At 45.8% G+C, this 26,522-nt stretch overlaps 1 protein-coding gene across 3 annotated transcripts in view; it reads right to left on the bottom strand.

Annotated features, from left to right (window-relative positions):
* Positions 1-6,406: 6,406 nt before the first annotated feature.
* Positions 6,407-26,522, bottom strand: part of PRR35 (proline rich 35) — a 48,615-nt gene continuing 28,499 nt past the window's right edge. For 2 of the 3 annotated variants that reach the window (XM_088656739.1, XM_060282781.2), the window contains 2 exons: positions 12,916-14,648; positions 6,407-11,183 (listed from right to left, as the gene is read on the bottom strand). In XM_088656739.1, the coding sequence (XP_088512865.1) occupies positions 10,256-11,183; positions 12,916-14,555 (2,568 nt within the window). In that variant the 5' untranslated portion in view covers positions 14,556-14,648 and the 3' untranslated portion in view covers positions 6,407-10,255. The remainder of the gene's footprint in view (positions 11,184-12,915; positions 14,649-26,522) is intronic. The other variant, XM_088656740.1, reaches the window with a different exon arrangement.

Below are 26,522 nucleotides of genomic sequence, written 5' to 3'. Positions count from 1 at the left end.
CCTCCACGTGACCATACATAATTAAAATAAACTGAATTAAGTCCAGAATCTAAAATTACCAAACTGCTCCACTGAGCAGTTCATTGGTAGCAGAGCACCCACTTGGCTTGTAAGAGGTCTGCAGCATCCCCCAGTAGATATGAGAAAAGTGTCTGAGATCCTGGAGAGGGTGACTAGCCAGTCCATAGATGGTTCAATTAGCATAAGGCCTGGGAGAAGAGGAATATTTTCGCCTGGTGTGTAATGAAGGTGGCAGGTGAGCCTCCCTGGGGAGAGCAAGATGAACTAATAGTCTGACTCTGTCTAAGGTAGCTTCCTTTGCTCCTAGTGGACAGGAACCTGAAGAGAGGGTTGCATGCTTGTGTTATAGGAAAATCCTTGGGCTCACTTGGATTACCAAACAGACACCAGCCAGGAATATAGGAGCAAAACAGCAGCCAGTAGGCCTGGTCTTTATTCAAACGACTGTTGCAACAGGACTTCCCCCCACCACATGGGAGAAGCAGGAAGACGCCCAGAACAAAGGATAGCTCCCACTTTTATCAGTTTTACAAAGATACCCACAGCACCCCTAAAATTACATCATGCATACATCATAAATACATCACAAATTGGGATGGTCTGGTGACAGAAACCTGAGCATCAGGTTTCCCCCCATCCTTCCCTTGACCTCCACCTTACACCCATTAAGTAAGACAAAAGAAATATTTACAAGTTCCTGGTTTCCGGCCAAGTTAATCATACTTTTTTGTCCTGACCAAGAACCTAATCCATTCCTGGATGGTTTGCTATTGTCCACAGGATGACTATCTGTCTGGCACACATTTGCCAGGATGCCAGTGATTATCTCCTATGCAAGAGGCTGCTGCGTACCTGATCCCAGGTTTCAGGGATTATGGTTGTCTTTTACCAGTTTCCCAAGTCCCGCCTTCAGTAGCCATCTTTCCCCTGAGCAGGAAATTGTGTGGTGTCGTGCATTATGTGGTGCTTTGAGGAGACATTGTGTGTGAACAAAGGGGGGGGGTACACACTGCATGCTGGAGGGGCAACCCCCCCATCATTCTAAAAAATCCTGTAACACTTGGTTCAGCAGAAACAGACTTGAGAGGAAGAAAAGAAAAACGAAAGAGGATGCAGTAGCAGGGGAAACTTGTTGCCCTAGAAATGTTGGATGCCCAGTTCCAATGAGTCCCACCCAGTATGGCTAATGGTCAGGGACGGTGGACATTGAAGTTGAGCAGTATGGAGGTGGGTGCCATCGGTTCCCCTCCTGTGGGCTATTGAGAAGGAGGACTCTGAAGAAACCTCATAACACTTAAGATTTTCATCCTTACCATAGGGTGCTTCCAGAAGAGGGCTTCATACTGTAAATGGGTCATTCAGGTATCACAGGAGGGTGGTGAGTGGAAGCGGTCTTGTTGTTTTTAATTAAGAAAATCAAATTTATTTTCCTGGAGAGGGTAAATCTGGATTAAATGGGGTGGGGAGAATAAAGGCTGAGACACTTTTATGTCACTGAGGTCATGTGGATGCAGAAAGGAAAGGAGAAGAGGAGATAAGATGTGCTTGAGAAACATCATTCCATTATAAACACAGGCCTGGAAGCACCTCCTAATTTCTAAATCCAAGCAAAGGTTTTGTTGCAGTTTCAATGATGACCACTAGAAGGATCCATCAGTCCAGCTAATAAATGAGAGAACGTAATGTAAAAACTATGGAGTGTATTGAGTGCTGGATGGGGGTGTTGGTAGGGGAACTTGCACACCTTCATTGCACTGCATATTTTAAAATGAGAAATCCAGCGCAAAGCAAAATGGGGATATAAGAAGAGGGCAGACATAAATTAAGTTATGCATTAATGCATTTAATTTGGAGATAAGGAGAAAGCCTATCACTATCTGGTGCTGGAGGAGACTCTTGAGAGTCCCATGGACTGCAAGAAGATCAAACCTATCCATTCTGAAGGAAATCAGCCCTGAGTGCTCACTGGAAGGACAGATCATGAAGCTGAGGCTCCAATACTTTGGCCACCTCATGAGAAGAGAAGACTCCCTGGAAAAGACCCTGATGTTGGGAAAGATTGAGGGCACAAGGAGAAGGGGACGACAGAGGACGAGATGGTTGGACAGTGTTCTCGAAGCTACGAACATGAGTTTGACGAAACTGCGGGAGGCAGTGGAAGACAGGAGTGCCTGGTGTGCTATGGTCCATGGGGTCACGAAGAGCCGGACACGACTAAACGACTAAACAGCAACAACAATATCTGAGCAATGGTATTTGGAATAGTCATCACAGGGTAATACATGGAGCAAAGAAATGGATTATTTTTTAAAAGTGGAATAAAGTGGAATAAATATGAGTGATTTTCCCAAATAATTTTTAATTTGATTTTTCAGTTCTCCCTCATTTGAGAATCATAGGGCTTTGTGGTAGTTTAAAAATAAAAATAAAAATCCTGACATTTTAGGAACAGGATTGTTTCCACACTAGAGTCTGTTAGCACTGCGGAGGCATGGCTTTTCCACAACCAGCTGGGAGCAGAATTAATATGGATCTTTTGCACTGCACGTAATATAGTGCAATATTTTCCAACTTTGTCCCACCCCTGTGGCCATGAGTCTTCAGTAATGTTTACTCAGGGCTGGGGACCCCTGTCCAGCAAATGGTCCACCATCTCTTTGAAGCAAAGAACGTGCTTCAAACGTGCTTTAAAGGTATACAGTACTTTGTATACAGCCTAGAAAACATCTTTCATCCCAACAGCCAGGGTGGTTCATATCCCCATGCAGCCATCAAGCTTCCTAGGTGACTTTGGCCAGTACCTCTCTCACGGACTAAACCTACCTTATGAGGTTGTTGTGAAGATAAAATGGGTGGTGGTGGTGGTGAGAACCATGTATGGCACCTTAAGCTCCTTGGAAGAAGTGTAGGAGAGAAGTGTAAAAAAATGAGTTCTATATCGCAGGGGGGAGAGAAGTTAATCCAGCCTTGGTCTTTTCTCCCTCCTGCACCTGCTCTGGGGTGCCTCCAGATAATCAGTTTTTTTGTGAGGGGGATTCAGTCACATACTGTAAATTTAGGTTTGTGCAATTAAAGTGGATTAAAGCACTCTGTTGCAACAAATATACTTTTTAAAGGTTGTTTTGTGGTTAGGAAAGTGCTGAAGAAAGTGTGGAATAACAAGTAAGTTGATGGAAAGATGTATAACCTCTACACAAATTCAGGATGCACACTCCTTGTCTTATAATACCCCCTACTGGATCAGAACAAATGTTGAATAAAGAATAGACATTGTATAACCTCCACATATACTTTGAGCAAGCAGTTCAGGATGAATGCTCAATAAACAATGGTCTGGGGGAGCCCAAGGTTTTCTTCTGCCTTTGCCCTTCTCATTCGACCCATTTGTCCACCCCAGAGACCCAAATGCAAACATGAGACAGGTGCTCTTGTTGGTATGGGAGACTGGGACAAGGCGAGCTTCCTTCTTCGTTCACCTGAGACCAACTCAGATGCCTATCAGCTGGGCTGTACCATAAAGGAGAAGTAATGGCCGACTATCAGATTTCCTTAGGTTGACCAAATAACCATGTAATGTGGCTGGCACTGGAGCAAGCTGGGTGTCCTCAGGGTGTGATCTGAGCCACGACAAGTCTTGCAAGTCGCTCAACTCCTATCCAATTATCTAAACACAAAGGTAAACACTTTTGCTTTTTGAACTTGAAATCTGATTGCCTCGCTCCACGCTCTCTCCTCCAGTTCATAAGCAGGAAAGGTTCTTCCTTCTCCATTGTTTCATTTGCCCAGCAGCTATGCTGTTGCTGTTCTCAGAAAACCTTTTTTTAGTATTCATATCAGTATTACTATTGCTACTAGTTCAGAGCAAGGAGTCCAGGCGTGGAGGTGCTTTGCTGTTCCACATCTTCTTACTGACTTACCTGGTGACCTTGGTAAAGTTGTCTTGTGTTGGAGCCTGTGGGCCTCTCCTCCAGACTCTTTTTGTGTGTGTATTCTGCAAACGCCATTGTGTGATCAATTCCACCATGTGTTGATGGCCACCTTAAAGAGCGATTATTATTTTTTAAAGCCAAGGGAGGTATTTGCCCTGCCATGAATTGTGTGGAAACAATAGAGCAGAACATCTGCTTTGCATGCAAAACTTCCCAGGTTCAACCCCTGGCATCTCCAGGTAGGACTGGAAATGTTCCTTCTCTGAAACCCTGGAGAGCTGCTGCCAGTCAGTGTCAACAGTACTGAGATGGACCAGGGGACTTTGTTATCATCAATGCCACAGGGTGCTGGCCGAGGTGTGTGTGTGTGGGGGTATGGCTTAAGCCAGGGGTCCCCAGACTACGGCCTGGGGGCCGGATGCGGCCCAATTGGCCTGCCAATCCGGCTCGCGACGACCCCCGCCGCCCGCTCTTACGGCGCGCAGCGCGGCAGCGCTCTTCCGGGTCGGGAAGAAAGCGCCGAAAATCCTTTGTGTGCATGCGTATGGGCCTCTCCCGACCCGGAAGAGGTCATTTCTGGTGCACTTCCGGGTCGGGGGAGGCCCATACGCATGCACACAACGGATTTTCGGCGCTTTTCCCACCCTGGAAGCGCGCCGCCACTCCCCCGCCCGCCGGCCTGCACAGGCGCGCGCTCCCCCGTCCTCCGGCCCGCCGCGCGATCAGCGCAGTGGGAACCGGCCCAAACGCCGGTAAATCTGGGGACCCCTGGCTTAAGCCTTCCCAACCACCATCTTGGTAAAAATTCTATCCTGCCCCCACTGCCCTGTGCTTCAATTAGTGGTGGTGGGGACTGCCATCAGATCTAATGGGATGCTTTTAATTTCTGTGACAGGAGGATACTTTTTTTACTAAGATTGTGGCCAAGGAGGGAAAGCTGAACCATGCCCCCCCCCCACTCTGCTACTTTTGTTCAGTAGGAAGAGGCATCAACAGGGATCAAGGACACCTTCTGGGCAAAGTCACTCAAAGCAGGAACAGTGAGAGTCCTGAGGACCAGACAGAGAGACCCTGAGGGCCACAGCTGGCCCCAAACCTGAGGTTCTCCATCCCACATGTAACATGTGCTTATGCCCTTCAACAACAACAACAACAACAAAAGAATGAGATCTGACAAATGCAGCGTGTGTAGCCTTATTGGTCACATGCAGTCAGGGCAAGGTAGATCTCCTGGCCCGATTATCAGCTTTTAGCACCATGTGATCTTAAGACAATGATCAGTGGATCAGTCAGGTGCTGCTGCTATTTGGACTTGGAGTGAATCCAGGCTCTTTGCAGTAAACCAACGAAAAGGCCAATGATTCAGATAAAAGAGGTGATTGCCACTGCCAGTTTAGGAAATAGTTACAGGTAGGTAGCCGTGTTGGTCTGCCGTAGTCAAAACAAAATTTAAAAAATTCCTTCCAGTAGCACCTTAGAGACCAACTAAGTTTGTTACTGGTATGAGCTTCTTCTGTGAGCTCATACCAATAACAAACTTAGTTGGTCTCTAAGGTGCTACTGGAAGGAATTTTTAAATATTTTGTTTCGGTTTAGGAAAGACAGTGAAATTAATCTTAGCCAGTGTTCTGCAGGGCTTAGCAGTTGGGTGAGAATGTGTTTCTAATAATGAGGCTTAGCCAAATATTAGACAAGTCTATTACCAAAGCTTTAACAGCTAAATGGCTACCATAGTGAGGGAACGTCCCAAACATTTCAATGTGTTGGGAGTCCAAGTTGAGAATCGCTCAGGGTTCCACCCAGCCAATTCTCTTTCGGGAGACTCCATTCCATTCCCCAGTTGTCCATTCTCCCTGAACAGTCAACTAGAAATTTTGTGCCCACTAGTCACACCTGGTCTTCATTCAACTGTTTTCAGGCTTCCCCCTTAATTAAGAGAGACCAGCTCCATCAGTCACACTTGAACTTCTCATTACAAGGACTACTACTGAACTTTTAAGAATTGGCGCCCAAGTTTGCTCCCCCCCCCCCAGTTTATGTCATGCTGTTCAGGTGGTATAAATCTGCAGACAGTACAGATCTTGCTTTAATTGACTGGTTGTAAGCTGTTCAGGTACAAGCTGGGTACAAACGCTCTAAATAAATTATATATATATATATATATATATATATATATATATATATATATATCGCCTGCTAATACCTCTCTCTTGGGTGATGCTGTTTAGGCAACCCAAGCAAGACATAAACATCAGAAGGAGAGGGAATGATCCATGTTACTTCATTGCAGAGGCTGCCCCTGCAACAATAGCAATAATAACCCTAGCAAAGAGATCAGGCTATTCACTTCCACTCATTTTTCAAAATTTTATTTATTTATTTATTACATTCTTTAGACCTGTGGACAATAAATAACACATAATACTCTTTATCCCACCCCCTACCCCCACCCCAGTGACATCCCTCCCCACAGCACCATACACTATAAATAAATAAATATAGCATGTATCATTTATTCACCAGTGTTTTGCCATTGACTGATGTACGAAGTGCAGCGGGGGTGTTGCCCCAGCATTGGTGTTTGAGTGACTGTTGCATTTCATGGGTGATTGGGGTGGTGGTGGTGGATGCTGTGATAGGAAGTGTGGGCAAACAAGACAATGTTGTGGCAAACTCTGGGCGTGCCTCCTCTCACTCCAGCGTTTGGATGTTCACAGCTTAGTTTTTCAAATCACGGAAAAGTCCTCCTACATTAACAGCGCTAGTAGAGCAGTTTGCTGATAGACAGCATGGCTTCATCTGCACCACAGGTTTAAAAACAGTAATTATACCACTTACAGTGGACAACCAAATGCCTCTGGAAAACCTAAAACAAGGACTTAATAGTTATTGCTCCCTCACAGCGGGCATTCAGTGGTATACTACCACTGACTCTAGAGTCCAGAGGTTCTGTGTAGCCACCATGGAGCTAGGAGTTGAAAGTTGTTTGAGAAAGTTGCCCGTGGTGCACATGTTTTTATTGCTCCCCAAAACCTGCAAACCTCCTTTTTCGTGCCCAGAAGTGGAGGCCACAGCCCTGTAGCAAAGCGTCTGCTTGGCACATGGAAGTCAGCAGGTTCAGTCCCTGGAAGCCACAGGTAGCTACTAAGTAACCTTTTCCCATGGTTAATTTGTTGATTAGGCTTTTGAGTTTTATCTGTGAGTTTTCCCCGACCTTCCTGCTTCTATGGTGCAGCAAAAGCATTTTTATTTTTAGTGCCTGCCTTTACCATGCTGTATTTATGGTTCTGATTAATGTTAAGCTGGCTTGGTGAATCTTTGAATGGTGAAGGCAGCGAAACATAAATCCATTAAATTCATTAATTTGACACGTCTCGAAAAGACAATGGACTGAGATCTTGGAGAGCTGCTGTCAATCAAAGCAGATAGTACTTTGTCGGATGAGATAATGGTCCAGCTTGATGTAAGGCCACTTTTTGTGTCTTTGTGTATCCCTGATATGATGTGCATAACGTCATCTCACTCATGCTGCTTCCAGCTCTCTAGAAACAAAAGAACAAAAAATCCAGCCCTGTTGCCTACCTTGGATGCAGTTGCAAGCAGAGTGCATCCAGACTGCTGCTATTTTAGGGTGGGATTCAATCACATGCCAGCATATTCAGGATGTGCCATTATAGCTGATTGGGAGCTCATGCGCAACAAACCTGCTTCCTCAAAGAATCAGGGTTATGTGTGATAAGGAAAGTGACCAGAAAGTATGAAACGATACTTGCTTTTGTTACAATGTCATCTAACCTCCCTGTAAACAAATCAGGACGAATATTCAATAAACAGGTCATCTGGAAATGTATCCACTGTGGATACAGCCTTGAATACAGTTCTGTTCCATAATAGTCTCTGCTGACAATTGAACCACATTGTTAACCTGTGTTGTGTAAGTATGTTGTTGTTGTTTTTAAAGAAAAGAAATGAAAGCAAAACTAGCAAACAGCTTCTGGCATTCTAGTGGTGTAAACAACACTTCCGGCAAACTTACACATTATGGTAAACTCATATTCTTCTCTATTCAGGTAGGTAGCCATGTTGGTCTGATGCAGTCGAAATAAATTTAAAAATCATCCAGTAGCACCTTAAGAGTCCAACTAAATTTGTTCTGGGTATAGGTTTTTGTGTGGATGCACACGAAAACTTATACCCAGAACAAACTTAGTTGGTCTCTAAGGTGCTACTGGATAATTTTTTTAATTCATATTCTTCTGTGTGTAGAATAACTGCAATGTGTTCAGAATCCCTTTCGGAATAAGACACCATGCTGATCTTCAGGTATTCACTGCCTCCTCAGAATCACAGGCTAGGCCAAGAAAACTCCCTTCCCTCCTGAAATACCAAAATGCTGCCATCTCCCAGTGCACTGTGCAGAGACAGAAAACCTGTGACCTTCCAGATGTTACTGGGCCCCCAACAATCAGAGTTGTAGTTGGGAGTCCTGGACTCCTTTGGGAGGTTGTGGATTCTCCTTCCTTGGAGGTTTTTAAGCAGAGGTTGGATGGCCATCTCTCACGGATGCATTGCAGGGGGTTGGACTCGATGACCCTTGGGAGTCCCTTCCAACTCTTATGATTCTAATAACAATGGAAGGCCACAAGTCCCCATCCACCACCCCTGTCATAGGACTGCATAAAGACAAGCAGTAATTTTAACAAAATTAACTTCTTTAACCAGATGGGAGGGCCAGGGAATTGTGATGGGATCTTTTGCTTCCTTGCACCCTGTCTAAACTACGAGCTCGTGTCAGTTCTATACCAGTTTCAGTGGCATGGTTTCCAGCAAAGAATCATTGGAAAGTGTTGCTTACTTTGAATTCTGTTGGAGCTAAAATTCAGGGATGCTGAATCTATAACCCTCCAGATATTTTTGGGCTACCGTTCCCATCATCCCTAGCCATCAGCCATGCTGGCTAGGTTGATGAGAGTTGGTGTCCAAGAACAATGGAGGAACTCAAATTTCCCATTCCCGTGTAACTCCTTTCATAAAACTATAGGGACAGGACAGGGAAGGATGTTTAAACCAGTTTAACAATTGAAGCTGTGACGTAGAAAGATAACCACTTATCTGAATATTGTCAGGAAAGGGAAGCTTTTAAAATTCACATGAAGAAAAGAATTGTGCCTTTTAGTTGTGCTAACAATGCTGGTGACAAGCTTCTGCAACATTTTCCAGTACTAAACCAGTAAGTAAGTACACACACACACAAAGCAGTGTCGTACCACGTTAAACAGTCACAGCTTCCCCCAAAGATTCCTGGAAACTGTAGATTGTTAAGGGTGCTGAGAATTGCTAAGAGATCCCTATTCCCTTCAGGGTTATATTTCCCAGAGTGGTTTAACAGTCAATCCCTCTTCCCAAGGAACTATGGGAGTTGTAGCTCTGTGAGGGGGATATGGGTCTCCTAACAACTCTCCGGACCTTTAAGAAACTACACTTCTATGATTCTTTGGGGGAAGCCTTGACTGTTTAAAATGGTATAATAGTGGACTATATAGCTAATCCATAATTTGTCTGAAAGTCCTGCAATTGTTTTGCCTCATTTTTACTTTTTGGGTGCTCACTTTTGCTGATTTCTTAGGGGATGAGATCCATCAGCCTCTTTAATCCATCTTCAAAAGAGACCTTGGGAGCTTCCAGAAACTGTCACTATTTTGGGTGGGATTCAACCGCATACAGTACTGGCAAATTCAGGTTGCACACTTACAGCTGACTTGGCACTCTTGCACAACAAAGCTCCCCCCCTCCAATAAAAACTCTGATTTTTTTCAACAAGACAAGTGATGGGGATATTACCTGAAAGGTGTGGGGTAACATTTTCCTGATGCAATGTCATCTAAGCTCCCTACAAACTCTGTGGAACCCAATCCATATGACTGCTTAATAAACAGGTAATCTGGAAGCGAGCCTTATCAGAAAATGTATCTTGCTTAGCTGATAAGGGGGGGAAATGGGGCAGATCCCCTTCTTATACATGTCCTTTCAAAAGGCGTTGACCTCATTTGCTCCCCAATCATCTCCAGGTCTGCAGATTGGGGACATAATGAGAGGAGGATGTACAGGTGTCTGAAAAGGGGATGCTATATGATCCACCTGGATTTCATGGCAAAAAGTTCAAGAGGCCATTGTGATGGGTAGGGCACCTTCCAGACCTCAAAGCCTTTTTCGACTGTTTGTTGGAGTTTGCGGGAAGAGTGTGGAAAGGGAGTTTTGTGGGCAGGGGACATGTTGAAGCGCTCTTGACAAGTGCAGACAGAGGATCACGGGTCTGTGTTTATAGGACTGTGGATGCACACCCTGTCTGTCTCATTTGGCAGACTGCACGACAGGGAGCGTGGGATGGCTCGACACCCCATTGTCGGGATGTCTTCGGTCACAGGAAGTGGTGGGCCTTGGTTGGGGTTGGGTCTCCCATCTGTGCACAGCAGGACACTGGAGTCTGCCTCACACTTGGTGGTACGGCTGTAATAGGGCTCCATCACATGCCTGAGTTCTAGTGGGACAGTAAGTGGGAGCACCTCGGCTTTGATGACGGCTTCCAGGTGGGCATCTGAAGAGGAGCTTCTCCGGAGAGCCTCTGAACGACTCATTTTGATCAGCAGGTCAATGGTTTTGTTCTCTGACTCAACAAGACGATCAGATGCCTCATCCTCTTCACTAGCTTCACCCACCACCAAGCATCTATTGATGGAACCTGAATCTTTGTCATAGACCTTCCCAACAGCATCCTTGGGTTCCTTCTTGTCCTGGTATCCTTTCTCCAAACCTTTTGAGGACCTTTTCACCGAGAGATCCAAAGGGCCCTCACTGGGCTTGGCTGCCTTCTCCAGCGCTTGATGGATATGGAACAGTTCCTGCCGGATTTTGATTAGCTGGTCCCTTAGCTGCTTCTGTGCTGGGCTGTCCTCTTTAGCCAGGTCCGAGAGCTTCTTCTCCACATCCTGATACTCCTCTAAAGTTTTGGACAAGTCACCAATGAGCACTGTTGTTGCCTCTGGGTCTCTCGGGTCAACAGTTACAGCTTCTGCTTTGCTTGGCTTGAAAAGTAGGTGGTCCGAAGGTGTAATTATGGGGGATAAAATGTCAGAGCCGCCAATATTTTCCTGGTCTTCAGGTGGGCAGGCATGGAGTTCTACGTGCCAATGGTCCAGAGACTTTGAGGGTTGCGTAGGGGCTGTTCTCAAACTGCTAAAGGTAGAGGGACAAAAAACAGACAGGGTGGAAGAGAACTGTTAATGAAGCAGGGCAAAAAAAACAGAACAACATCTAAGGTAAAATAAGACCTCTCTGGTTTGGTTGAATGAGTTTGCAAGGGGCACTTCCAGATTGTAACTATTCTTGGGTGGGAATCAGCCACATCAACAAATTCACGTTGCAAAATTTAAATTGATTTGGCATTACCCTTTGTTTTGTGTTTTTCTCTGAAAGAGCACTTTTTTTGTACCATTGCCATTTTTTTGTACAATATTTACATTCTGAAGTGTCTTCCAATTCTGAGCTACAATTGCTTCTGCAGCTGAGAGTAAATGGACTCAACAGCTCTTTATGATTAATGTCTAACTTTCTATCCAGAAACACTGTGTTGGAGATGGATGTTTATCCACTGTTGACCAGCACTGGTCAATGTATCCATTGACCAGGAATCACATTGGTATCCTGGCATACCACCTTCCCAAGCTCTTGCACCTGGGGCAATCCTACCACATGTGGAGGTATGTACTGACCAAACTTCACCCTCTCCAACATATAGGAGAAGCATTAGGGTTTAGCAAGGATAACTTCCTTGATGCCAAATACCACTTTGGTAATATTTTCAATGACAGCTCCCTAGTAGCAGATGTTGTTATGTATAGTAGCTTAACCACAGGGCATTGCAGCCATTCATTTCCATGAATTCTTCAACAACCCTACCACCACCATCGCAACAAACTTTTCTGATAAGGGCAGCAAGAGGAACATCATATAAGATTACATGATGTTGGCCAAATACCACAGCAGCCTGAAGACATGCCCACAGTCTGTTTGTGATAAGGAAAGTGACAGGAAAATGTACCGAACAGCAGGGAGATAAAAATGGCTCAACTTCCTCTAACATTCTCAGAAATAAATTGAGATGAATGCTCAGTAAATAGCTGATGCCATCTAACCTCCCATCAGACCCTGTGCAAACAAATCGAGATGAATGCTCAAGGAACAGGCTGTCTGGAAGTAACTAACATGGTTGCCCGCTGCAAAAGAGAGTAGGCAGTAACAGCTTGAATGGCCAAAATGGTCTGAATGCATCATGCGTTCCAACTCTAAGCTTTGCTTTAAGAAGTCTCTGGTCCATGTGCCCATCACTCAGCATTGGCCTGGACTCTGCAGCAGCCTGTTAAAATAGAGGTCCCTAGCTTGATAACCCCGGATGTAACCCTAACCTCATTCCCCACTTTATATTTGTTTGTATACATATTGAGGGGGGAAATCACTTTAAAAAAGAAAAGAAAAATTGCTTACAAAGCTACAGAGCAGGAGTGGGAACCTAATTCAGCTCAGGGGCCACATTCACTTCCAAGCAACTTTCCAGAGGCCACGTGCCCATTTGCAGCCAAAGGCAAAAGTGGGTGGAGCAATGAAAGTGAATGTTGTCTTTGTACAGTGGGCTACTTTTACATATACACACCCCTGCCTCTCCTTCATCCGTGCAATCAGAGTTCAAGGAAACATCCCAGCCAGGATAAAGGCTCAAGGATGGTCTGAAGTAGGGCTGCTGAGGGGTGTGGCCTGTAGAGAGGGGGTGTGACTGGGGAGAATCCCCAGAGCCAGATAGAGAGGCTTGGTGGGCTGTATTTGGTCCCTGAGTCTGAGATTCCCCATTCCTGTCACACAGGATATCTTATAAAGCATGTATTAGGGATGGAGGCTACGTAGCACATCATACCTGGCTTGGTATGTGACTTTTGCAGGAGTCGGTACATCAGATCCTACAAAATCAAGGCTGTTCCCTGCAAATTTCCTCTTCAGGTTGCTGTGGTTGGTCCCTCCACCATCCAAGCAAGTGGCCGTGGTTAGTTCTGCCTTCCTGACGCTATTGGGGAGAAGGGCGGCCCCCTCTTTTAAACCTGTGATGCTCCGGTAGGCGTCAGGGACTGGCTTTCTGCACAGGCTGTTGACACCCAGGAAAGAACCACTCTCCTTCTCGTGGAGCAGCCATTTCTCCTCTTCAGCTTGGAGCAGCAACCTTTTGTGGCTTGTTTCTTGAGGAGGAAGCTCTTCCCGGAACCCTTTCACCCAAGGATGGCCGGTTTTCAGCACTGGCACCTTCAGCAGGCCAGCTTTTGGGGGCTCTGTGGGGGTTTTGGCCTGGGGAGGAGCGGGCATGGCGGCTGCGGGTTGTTGCTGGGCCTCAGGCTTGGTGGCGGCCATCTTGTTTTCCGCTGAAGCAAAAGAATGCTCAAAGAGGAGCGGGTAGTAGAAGCGGGGCAGGAAGGCCGACCTCTCAGGGTTCTGCAGGGGCTGGAAATGAGCAGAATGGGGGTGCATCAGCTGGGCAGTGGAGGCCAGGAAAGGCAGCTGGGTCAGGTGGGAGTGTGGCGTGGAGCTGCTGGTCACAGAAGGGCTGAGATAAGAGAAGAGGTTGGGGTTCAATGGATAGTTGATCCCCAGCAAAGAGAGGTTGAGGCTCTGGGGTTCATGGTATTCATGGTATGCTGGAGGAGGGTAACAGGGGATGATGTTTCCATCGGGAGACAGCGTCGGGACCTCACTGGCACCTCTCCTTTGCCCGTTGGCTACTAGCTTCCATTGTTCCATCAGGACCCCGCCAGTCCCGGGACACTTTTTGGGCACTTTGCAATGCTTTGGCTTGGTTTCTAACTCCAGAGGGGAAGGCGGCTCTTTCCCCTTCACCACGTGCTTCTTCAAGGAGAAGACATCCGTGATGATGAAGTCCGGCGTGGGGTCTTTGCAAGGCTTATCCCTCTTATTTTTAAACCGGAAGAGCAAGGTGTTCATGTCAGGCTCTGCCGAGTCCTCCCCAGTAGGGCTGGCCTCTTTCACCTTCTCCTTCTTCTCCCCGGAGTCCATGTCCTGCAACAGCCCGGACAGCTCCTCCTCCTCTTCCTCCTCCTCCTCCTCTTGGAACTGGTTGGTTTCATCACTCATCCTTTCCGAGGCCAGGTCTTCAGTCCCTGCAAGTTTGTCTCCGCTGCTCTCTCTGCCTGCTGCCTTCTTGTGGTTTGTGGTTCCAGTGGTCCCCGAGGCGTGTATCTCCGGCTCATCGGGCCTCCCGCGAGTCCGCGAAGCCTCTGTGGCATGCAGGAGTCGGAGATCCGGGTGGAGGAGGTTGCCCTTCTTATAGGGCCAGTCCGACTCGATGAGCAGCGAGAGGGAGTTTTTGCACAGGCTGTACTTCATGTGGTTGTAAAGGTGGGATTTCTCCATGCAGGTGAAAGGGCACTGGAAGCACTTGTAGTTGTAGGGCTTCCCCCATGGCCTGGGGATGTAGTGGGGCTTCTTGGGCTTGCGTTCTTTGTGCTTGTAGACTGAGGCCAACTTACAGCCCGCTTCTTCCTTCGACATGGCTGCCCCCAACAACCCAGTTCTCAAGTTATGGGGTGTGGGGCTCGAGGCATCCACGCCCGATGGCTCACCTTGCTGGAACTGCAGCACAATCTGGAAAGAGAGATAGCACAAAGATGCATTAATGGACAATTGGCAAAAATGTATAAATCTAAATCAAATCTAAATATAAATCTTCCAGTTCTTGACAAGTAATAATCTTGCAGCAGTTGTGGCATACAGAAAAAATGTAACATCTTTTTGGGGAATTTCTTCCCCTATTATTCCAAGTATAAAGGCTTCTGGTTTTTTAATAAAAGTGTTTTTCAACACCTTTTTCAGTTCATTATAAATCTTTCCCAAGAGGTCTTTTACTTTGGGGCACATCCACCACATGTGGTAAAAGTTTCCTTCTTTTTCTTTACATTTCCAACATTTATTATCTGATGTATGATACATTTTTGCAAGTTTTACAGGTGTTAGATTGTAGTAAGGTTAAAGCTTACTGGAAAATGATATATAATGAAATGAAAAGGATGTTTAATAACCTTTGTTAAAAAAAAACCCAGACGTTTTTCTTTTGGTTAGTTATAGGGAGTTATAGGGACAGAACTACCTAAAATGTATGGAAACTTATTCATGTACGTGACTACAGCAGCAAGAATGTTACTCGCCCAAACATGGAAAGAAGCAGAAGTCCCAGCAAAGGAAGAATGGATACAAAAACTTATGGAATATGCAGAAATCGTGAAACTTAGTGGAAGAATAAGAAATCAAGATAAACTTTTTATAAAAGAATGGAAATGGTTTATTGAATATTTACAGATAAATTGTAAACGGATAAGATAATTGTAATAACCTGCAGTTTTATAAGAGAATATATTTGAAGTAGATGAATAAATGAGCAAATTATGTTAATTTGGATATGCAGAGGATATTAAAAATAAATTTAAGGAACCACAGAAAGGGGAGGAAGGAAGTCAGGTTTTGAAATGTTAAAATGATTGTAAAATTAGTGAAATGTATCAAACTAGTGAAATGTATAAACTTGATAAGTATAAATGAAATTTGAAAAACTGGGGGAGAAAGATGCATTAATAGACTCTGTACTGCAAAGGTAGGCATTCATATTGTGTCTCACTGGAAAATATGGGCTTTAGCTCAGCAGCAGAACATTTGTACTGCACACAGAAGGTCCAGGTTCAATCCCCAGCATCTCCCAGTAGGGCTGGGAATGTTCCCAGTATGAAACCCCAGAGAGCCACTGCCAGTCAGTGTAGACAAAACTGACCTAGATGGACAAATGGTCTGACTCTGTATAAGACACCTTCCTGTGTTCCTGTCATCTCACACACCCCAGTAATGTTTGATGCAACATCTGTGTGTACGGAGTACAGTGGCATCAGCTCACTTTTCTTATTTATTTCATTAAAAAAGATCTTTACATATGGTCATATCCAACTCAATCCTATTTCCTGTTCCTCAGTGATTGATTCATGCGCAGCCTGAAACTGTAGCTGGGAAACTGGACTCCTGTCTCCTCTGAAAACACAGTTTGCAGGTCAGATGCTCAGAAACATTTGCTCTTCATGTGCCTGAGGCAGCCTCAGAAATATTCACAGGCAAACCAGGACTGGTTATTCAGTTTTGGCACACTTCTGCTGTTCCCCTTCTGTGCTAGACTGAAAAGTCCCCCAGTGCACTCTCCCTGGCAAGAAGGGGGGGAGGGCAAGAGAACAGGAATTTGTGCTGAAGCACAACCACTATGGAGAGAACAGAACATTGGACTAGATCAGCCTTTGGCCCCAACCAGCAGAGCCATCCTTAGCAGAGAGGAACTGTGCCTGGAGAGACTTCTAATGAATCGTAGTTAGCATTGACTGGGGCGGCTTGCTCCCTTTTGGCGCACTCCCACTGTCCTCTCCCTTCTATGCTAAACTGAAATGTTTTAAGCGCTTCATATTCACTGTCTGTTAGCCTTATAACACAGACTTGTAAGGTAGGGGAATAAATTAGATTTAGTTCTCCTCTGAAGGTCCGATTGATATTTTCTGGAATAATATGAAAACAAAAGCACAGCCACCTTCCGACATTCACACTTTACTGAACTTTGCAATGCAGTTCTCCAGCCACACAGCGTGTACAAAAATGCATTTTCGTGGGTAAAATATGCATAAAAATGCACTTATTGAAAATAACCAGCCGAAATGGGAGGGGGGGGATGCTTTGCAAGAATGTGCATATTTGGGAAGAATTGCACACAAATTCATGCATGTTGTGAAAGATCTGAGTAAGATGCTGATGAATTTTCATGCCGTAAAAAAAACCACACCCAACAACATGCAAACTGATGTGAAAACGTGGACAGCATTGTGTTTTTATTATACAGTGTGTGAAAGAGAGAAGGATAGGGAGGGAGAACTTGAAAGAAACAAAAATTGGCAGATTTGCCCCTCTCTAAAAGTAGGACAATGTTATTAGCGCATAGCACAGGGGTCTGCAACCTTTAAGACAAAAAGAGCCACTTGGACCCGTTTCCGAAGAAAAAAAATAAACTGGGAGCCGCAAAACAGGGACATAATTAGAAATCAGAGGGCCCCATAGCAAAATTTGCTATGCCCAATAATCAATGCCCCAAAATGCCATAGAAAATTAATCAGGGCCCCAGTGTACCATAAATCATAATCAGTGCCTGATGTAAATAATAATTAATAATGAGGGCCCAATGTCATCCTCGTCATTATAAAAATAACTTTGAGTTTGGGCTGCCTTGATTACTGGGAATGGGCAAAACTCTGACTCCCTTATTAGGACACCTGTATGGTTTCATGTGTGTTGCTCCCATCAAGTGAACTTATAAAATTTCCTCATATTGAATCAACCCATTAATACATCTACCTCAATTTCCTGACCAGGCCGGCAGGAGGTCACAGGCAGGCCGCAGGCAGGAGCAGCAGCAGCAAACACGCGCTCCAAGCCTGCAAGCCTTTTCTGCTCCTTGGCGGGAAGAAGCGTGCCCGTTTTAAAAAATAAATAACTCCGCCCCCCCCGTGAGCCTATTGGCTGCAGAAATGCGGCGGGGAGGGGCTGATGCAGGGATGGGGCCGACCACGCTCCCCGGGCTGCTAACGTCACCTTGTGTCCTTTTTGCACAGCGCACGCGCACAGCAGAGTTGTGGACTCCGGCGGGCGCCGTGCGGGGCGCAGGCGCACAGCGTGCCGCCGGAGCTGTGTGCTCCGGCGGCGGTGGGCACCGCACGAGTGTCTGGCGGCCGTGGCGGGCGCCGCCGCATGGCTCAGGCGGCGCATGGCTTGGACGCCTCCTCCCCTCGTATCCGCTCCGGAGCCGCAGCAAAGGTGTAAAAGAGCCACATGCGGCTCCGGAGCCGCAGGTTGCAGACCCCTGGCATAGCAGATGAAATTATTTGTGTGTTTGGGTATGTATATGAGAGAAATTTGAGCTGCCATTTTGGGTTTGTGGGGGGTTAAAATTTGCCCTTCTTTCTTTACTTCTGACTAAAAAGCTGCGAGTTTTTAAAAAATCTGTTTCGGAAAAACTTGCAGGCACCAACACAACTTTTCCTAGTGGGCAAGTAGCTGTTTGGGAAGGGAAGTTATATTGGGAAAATGGCACTGGAGGAAATGGTTTAGTGCCCTCTTCCGTCAGTGCTGTGGTCCTAATCTGAATCCACCCCACCCCAGTTGCTTTTTACAAAAAAAAAAACAACAATCCCAAAAACAGAAAGAGGGGAAATGATAGATCTCCTCTAGTTTGGTCGGCAGAAATTGCAGCTTGCCCTAAAACAAGCATGGGACTGATTTTTCAGCCCGAAGATCACAAAAACGGGTGGCACAATCAATATAAATGTTACCATTATAGAGTAGGCTAGTTTCTACACATTCATGAGGTAGTGTGCTGCCTAGGCTGTTTTTGAACTCTCAGTAACAATTCACAGCCCCTTTTCAAGGCTATCTGTGGCCTCTCAGTGCTGGTCAAGGTTTTGCAGAGTAAATCTACGCATCGTACAAAGTAGAACCCTTTTAGCAAGCTGCAACAGGGAGGTTCTGGGGAGTGACCCCTGGCCCCAATCCTGACCCCTGGTGTCTTTATTTTTCACTGGCAAAACTTTGGAGGGCTTGCACACCAGAGAGTATCAGTTTGAACACCTACACCGCAGAGCACTGGATGAAGATGAGCAAGGGAGGGGCCAGGGGCATTTGGGGAGGCTTGCTGTCTGCAGGGGTCTTTCTACTGCTACCTGTAGCTTTGGGAACAAGGCTCTGGGGCTCTCTGAGAGACAGGTGTTTGGAAGCCTGCTTGGCAGAGCCTTTCCCGCACTAGCAGATATTCTTGGTCTGTTGAATTCCTCTACCTGCCACAACGCATTATTTCCGCTGAGCTGAGGAGACACAGCATTATGGGGATTTGCCCGGGGGCCAGCGCCACGTCAAGAGATTTTGCACCTGTGCATGGGAATTGCCGGATCCCTTTGCCACGAGAAACCTTGAGAAAAGGAGCCAGACGCAGGGCAGGGAGCGAGGAAGGCCAAGCAAAGTGGAGAGAGGGTTTTTTTTTGGGGGGGGGATATAGCAAAGGAACAAGAGCACCCAAGAACAGAGAAACCAAAAAGGGAGGCGGAAGGAAATAAGGAAGGAAGCAGCAAAAGAGGGGATTGTATTTTCTGGAACATCAGACAGTCAAGCCCAACTGGTCTGAGTATAAGGATGGAGTAGACATTTTGTTCTGTTTGCATTTAAAGGCAAACTTATTTCAGTACATGAAACGGAATGCAGCCATCCTTTGAAATTCAAACATCTCTGAATTTTGCAATGCGGTTCTCCAACCAAGTAATGCATACAAAAATGCACATAGTGTGTGTATTAAAATGTAGATGTTAGTAAAAAAAAAAAACATACAAAAGTGCCTGATATTAGGGTAAATCACTTGGGGGAGGGCAAAACCATGTAGAAAAAATTGTGTGCTAATTAGTGCTAAAAAGCTGGTGAATTTTCATATTTTTTTTAAAAAAAAATGTCTGAAAACTGATGTGGAAATATAAAGAACCAAACTTCTTTCAGAAAAATGAGAAACTGAGAGAAACTGAAACAGTGAGTTTCGTCCATCTCTACCTGAGAACACTGGTGCAGTTAGGTAATTTGAAACTGGATTTAATAGTCTCTCTCTCTCTCTCTCTCTCTCTCTCTCTCTCTCTCTCTCTCTCTCTCTCACACACACACACACACACACACACAGAGAGAGAGAGATGGCAATGTCTATTACTTCAAATGGTCTCATGGGGTACAGGGTGAGGAATCTCTATCAGCCCAAGGGTCTCATTCCCCCCTTAGCAACCTTCCAAAGGCCACATGCCAAAGGCAAAAGTGGGAGGGACAATCAATGCAAATGTTACCTGTACAGTAGGCTAGTTTATGCACATAGTGCCACACCCCCCTCACTATCCTCCATCCAGACAAGCAAGGGGCACAATCAGAGCTTAAGGGACACATCCCAGCCAGGCAAAAACAGCTGGAGTCTGAAGCAGGGCGAGTGAAGGTTATGGCCAAGGGAGGTGGGATGTGTGGCCTGGGGAGAGGTTCCAGGGCCACATGCAGAGGCTTGGAGGGCCGCATTTGACCCTGGGCCTGCGGTTCCCCACGTCTGCTTTAGATGATAATATGTATTACTTCACTTACTTCAAAATGTGACAAGCCATCCCTGCAAACCCTACTCTGTTAGCAGATTGTTGGAGCCTGCAAAGCGCTTTGCAGGCACCACTGACCACCTGATCAGTGGCGCCTGCAATGCCCTTTTTGACGAAGCCATGCCTTCACCTACCCCAGACCTGATGTCATAAGGTAAAGGTAAATCCACGACTCTGGGGTTGCGGTGCTCATCTCGCGTTATTGGCCGAGGGAGCCGGCGTACAGCTTCCAGGTCATGTGGCCAGCATGACAAAGCCACTTCTGGCGAACCAGAGCAGCACACGGAAACGCCGTTTACCTTCCCGCTGTAGTGGTACCTATTTATCTACTTGCACTTTGACGTGCTTTCAAACTGCTAGGTTGGCAGGAGCTGGGACCGAGCAATGGGAGCTCACCCCATCACGGGGATTTGAACCACCGACCTTCTGATCGGTGAGCCCTGGGCTCTGTGGTTTAACCCACAGCTGATGTCATACATTATGCCAATTGTAGAGGGAGGTGGGTGTAGCTTTTCCTTGTGGGCCAAACAGGGAGGCCTGGCAGACCCAACGAGGCCTGCGGGCTGGAGGTTCCCCACAGCACAACCGAGGGAGGGGAGGGCGACAGAGGTCATGATTAATTCAAATAGAACTTGAAACACAACTTCATTCAAATGTACATTTAGAAATCAGGATTTGTGCATGCTCTGACAAAACCAGCGGGGGGAAAGGTTGAGATTCAAAAAGGGGAGTGCAGGGCACTGTGGGGGAAGGAGTGTGTCTCAGTGATAGAACACCTGCTTTGCTTGCTGAAGGTCCTGGGTTCAATCCCAGGCATCTCCTGGGAGGGAACCCTGCGTGAAACCCTGGAGAGCTGCTGCCATTCAGTGTGGACAATACTGAGCTACGTGGACCAGTGGTCTAGCTCAGCAGGGGCCAGCACCTGCGGTATGTTCCTGTGCTCATCTCAGCCTCCCTTTTATTGTTCTCTCTGCAACAGAGTGACATGGCGACCCCTCTGAAATCTGTTAATCCACCAAAGGTTGTTAGACAGCAGAAAATGTGTTCCAAGAGTGCTGATATTCCTGGCAGCTAGCAAGGTACGCCAGCAACACGTGCAAAAGGGAAGGTTCTGTAGCTATTAGGCAGAAATAGCTGAAGGGGATGTATGTCTCCGGGGAAACCTGTTCTGCAGGAATCTGGGTAGTGTTCAACCTCACTTGACCACCAGGCGTCACCAGTGCTTCAGCTGAAGCAGCTGCTTCTCAAGGGGTGGAAATTATCTTCTTTTATAAGGTTCAGAATCTGCCCCACAGCTTTTGCACAATGTATGGTTTATAAAGCACTCTTCACCAGGCCAGTTGAAATCCAACCCACTTGGAAGCTGGCAGAGGCTGTTACGACACCATCCCAAGATGGTCAGAGTGGCTTTTGTCAATCAAGGAGGCAGGCCTCAAGCCTGAGCTGTAGGAAATGGGGCAGACATTGCTTTGGTCAGGGCAGCGAATGGCGCTTCCCCCCAAACCAATTCATGTACGTATTTCATATTTTAAGCCTGAGCTTCAGCACTTCAGCACCCAGGACAGAAAACTCCACAAGGACTTCTCCCCATCTTGTTTCTTATCAGATTAATAAGCTGAGTAAGCATTTGCTCCGTTTTATGAAACCCCAAATTAACAGCTGGGAAGATGCCTGTTTAACTGAGACATTTGGAAACCGCCTTGCACTCAATGATTCCTGGGCAGTGCCCAGTAGCATTAAAACCACAATGAATCATAAAAAAGGAAATAAAACAATATCACAAGGATTTAAGAGACCAGAGTTCTAATCCCCACTTAGCCATGAAGCTCACTGGGTGACCTTGGGCGGCCAGACACTGCCTCTCAGCCTAGCCTACCTCACATGGTTGTTGTGAGGATAAATAACCACCACCACCACCAACAACAACAACGTTATTATTAATTGGAAACAAAACTGACCACAGAAGCAAAAATAAAGTATCACCAATGCACTCCCCCCCCAAAAAAAAACCCGGGCAAAGAGATGATTCCAAAGTGCATTTCTGACAGTTAACTTTGCAGACCAGCAGCACATCAAATGTTCCCAGTTCTAAATGGATCAGGATTTCCAAAAGCTACTCTTTTTTAAAAAAAATTAAAAAATAATAAATTGAAGAATGAGTAGTTGCATCTGTTTGGGACCTAAGAGTGAGGCGCAGTGACCTAGAGAATGTGGTTGGTGGGATTACAAGTGTGTCCTTTTTTTCTAGCTCATAAATGTTGGATGGAAAACATGACATGAGATTGGGACTGTTTTGCAGATTCTCAGTTCTGTGTTCTGGTTTGCCAGCATCACAATACTACATAGGCTCACATTGCCCTATCTCTGCATCAGGAAAAGGGATGAGGTGAAATGGACTCATAGACTACCCACAAGGGAAGCTGTCAGTTCCAGGTATTTGTTACCATTACCCTTCTCCAGGTGACCAACTTCACTTGGGATGTTCAAGTTCTTGTGAAACAGAAACGGCCACCCCCAGGGACTGAGAGGGAAAGTGCAATAATGAGATCAGACAGCTGTGGAGGTAGGGGTGGCGGCAGCAAAGATGCTGAACTCATAACACCTACAATTCCAGCAGGATCTTCAGCTCACTGATGGGAAGCGCTGCAGAGATGGGCCAAAGATTTAAGGGTTTATTCCTCAACCACTGAAACCAAGGACTAGAAGCTTGTGGGTGCTTTTGTAATGGCTGCTTATGTACAAGTGGAGCATGGGGTTGGGGCATGCCGGATTCAGCAGGCAGTACGAGTCAGTCCCCCCTCAAAGCTACCCCAAAGATACAAACTTTATCTTTCCACAGGCCTTCTTTCCAAAAGGCCAAACACTCTCTCTCCAGCCTGAACAAAGCAGGTGAGGGGCATCTACTAGCCATCAACTACCAACCACCAGTGCTGATTTAAGCCATCAACACATAGTAAGAAAACTTCTTTAGCTAACAGCTGTACAAAATGCTCAGTGAGAAGTTGGCGCTCTAATTCTGTTCCTCACAAAAGCATGCCCCAGTACATAATGCAAGTGGAGTGGTCACTTCTACGTCACCAAAAGGGGGGGGGGAGAATCACCACCCTCCAAAAGAGGACACAGCTTTCCATAAAAGTTGCATGTGCTAAAAAAAGAAGGCGCTCCTCTACCTAAAAATGGCATGTGCTAATTTATATGCATGGAAGCATTTTTTTAAAAAATAAAAAGCTCACCAATTTAAACAGAAAAAAACATATCATCATCATGGAGAAGGATGCAGCTTGAGGCTGGGGTTTAGCACAACACAATAATACAATAAACACACACCATCTTCCCCCAGGAGTATTAACTCCAGAGTCTAAAATCACTTCTCTGTGCCATAGAGGACATGTCTTCTGCAGCTTAAAAGAATTGTGTGGAAATGGAATTTCAGCCAGAGCTGTTTTTCTCCTCCTTCCCCGTTCCACACCTAGGTGGGGGTGGCCCAGAAGATGGCCTTCTCTGTGGCAGCCCCTAAGCTGTGCAATTCCCTCCCCAGAAAAGTGCACCTGGCACCGTCATTGTACTGCTTTTGCTGTGTGCTGAAGGTGTACTTCTTTATCCTGGCCTTTGACACCCAAGGTGCACATTACTAGGACCCAGCCTATTCTTCTGGTTGTAAATGCTGGTTATGGGAGGCAGGGTATTGTTTTGGTTTGATTATGTATTTTGTAACAAAAAATAAAAATCCTTCCAGTAGCACCTTATCTGAGGAAATGTGCATGCACACGAAAGCTCATACCTATGACAAACTTAGTTGGTCTCTAAGGTGCTACTGGGAGGAATTTTTTTATTTCACTTTTTGTTTCGACTATGTCAGACCAACACGGCTACCTACCTGTAACTATGTATTTTGTGTTTTTATCCCGTATTTTTTATGCTGTGAACCACCCTGTGATTAAATTGTTTTAGCTGACTGTGTGTGTGTGTGTGTGTGTGTGTGTGTGAGAGAGAGAGAGAGAGAGAGAGAGAGATGGTTTTATGACCATCATGGGACCTCATGGTGAAAGGCAGGTAAGAAACCCTAATTGAACCACCACCGCAGGACAAGCTACGCCTCCAGTCCCCCGCTCATCTCCAGGCTTTGTTAATAACCAGCACTTTGTTAAGACCATTAACTCTTCATTGCTTTCCACAATAAACACTTAAAACCTTGATCTGTTTCTACCCCAGGCTACAAAAAACAGCAAGGGCAAAGCTTTTGCTAATAGCCAAGGAAGGCCTGGGAGCCAATAACCCCACAAGTCATTGGGATAAATGGCTGGTATTGATCGGTGGTATTTATGTCTGCGGTGTTTCAGCTGGGAAAAAAACCCAGCCTGCTGTTCTCTGCTTGAACCTTTCACTTTTGACATGAAAATGAAGGAGGTGATGAACCCACAAACAGAGATTTGTGGGGAGAAATTTTATTCAGTTCGTACTTAAAAGTGAGGCTACCTGGTTTTGCACTTTACAAAACAAAATGCAAAATGAAAGACCCATCAAAATTTGCGCTTTTTCAAAATTTGCATTAAAAAGTGTATATTCGCTGATGAATTTTCATGAGGACTTAAAAAAAAATCACAAATTGTTATGGAAAAATATTGAGAACTGAATTTAAGGCTGGAAAATGAGAAACTGAAATAAATCAAATTGAACAGATTTACCCATTCCTTCCCATCAAGCAATGAGGTTGGGAGATGGTTGTTCACTCAAAATATCTCCCAGCAGCATGGCAAATAATCAGGGCAATGTGAGTTGCAGTGTCACGTTCTGATCTGGTGAAGGAGCCCACAGCGAGACTAGTCAGGACCTGCAGAACCATGGAGAGCTCCAAGTACGCCACTTGCTCTGACAGCAGACTGAGGCTTTTAAAGCTCCGCCCGCTCGTGGAGCATCTAGCTTCTTAAAGGGCCAATGCGCTGCCCTGAAAATGGGCACTCCTCCTACCGTCCATGGTCTCCCACCTTTAGCCACTAGATGACTCTTCAGTTCCTTCCAACTCTACATTTCTATGATTCTATGAATGTGTGAATCAGAATGTAGATGCCTTTCAGACTTTGCACTTCTCTCCAAATTTCGTGATAACAGTTCTGAGCACCAAAGAATCCAATCAAAAATGTTGGAAATGTGTGTTTTAGGATTAAAAAATACATATATTTAAGTATATTATGTGTGATCAAAATATCAAACGTGTGTAAATCTACCCACCCCAAATCCTATCAATGGCAGAGGCAAATGAATAAATAAGAACAAGAGTTCAATGTGGGCCTCCAATTTTAATTCTGCAGCAATGAACCTTAGTTATCAATATTTAATTATTTAAACGTATTTATAAATGACTTAGGGACGCGGGTGGCACTGTGGGCTAAACCACAGAGCTTAGGGCTTGCTGATCAGAAGGTCAGTGGTTCGAATCCCCACGAAGGGGTGAGCTCTCATTGCTCGGTCCCTGCTCCTGCCAACCTAGCAGTTTGAAAGCACGTCAAAGGTAAACGCCGTTTCGGTGCACTGCTCTGGTTCGCCAGAAGCGGCTTTGTCATGCTGGCCACATGACCTGGAAGCTGTACGCCGGCTCCCTTGGCCAATACTGTGAGATGAGTGCCACAACCCCAGAGTCGGTCACGACTGGACCTAATGGTCAGGGGTCCCTTTACCTTTACCTATAAATGACTTAATTTAGAAAGGCAGGAGATCTGATCACAGATCTCCTTTGTCTGGTCCTGTGAGATTGTCACTTGCCTTAAAACAAGTGTGGGAATGCTTTTCAGCCTGAGGGCCGCATTCCTTTCTCAGCCAGTAGGGTCAGAGGCAAAAAAAAAAAAAAAAAGTGGATGGAGCAATGAATGTAAATGTTACCTCCGTGCAGTAGGGTATTTCTATGCACTCTTCTTACTCTCCTTCATCCAGACAAGAGAAAGGCATTCCTGGAGTTCAAGGGCAAAGAGGTGTGTGGCTAGGGAGGTGGGTTGTGGCCAAAAGAGGGTGCATATGGCCTGGGGAGAGTTCAAGACTGGACTAATGAGAAACTGAGAGGACCAAAATGGATCCTTCCATCCCTACATTCAGGCACCACCCGTCCGACATGGATGAGGATCCCTCGCGCCAGGGAATATACATTTTCAACTCTATCCCCATGGAAACATCAGCACATGCTCCTGAGTAAGCGGTTGGGTCAAAGTGTGCCACCGGCTTCTGGCTGCAATCAATGGCACGAGGCCCATTGATTGCAGCAACTCTGGGGTGCAAACTCAGTATAAAATAAAAA

The sequence above is a fragment of the Zootoca vivipara genome, chromosome 13 (assembly GCF_965207765.1).
Source record: "Zootoca vivipara chromosome 13, rZooViv2.hap1.1, whole genome shotgun sequence".
Lineage (NCBI taxonomy): Eukaryota > Metazoa > Chordata > Lepidosauria > Squamata > Lacertidae > Zootoca > Zootoca vivipara.
This window is presented reverse-complemented; position numbering and strand designations above follow the sequence as displayed.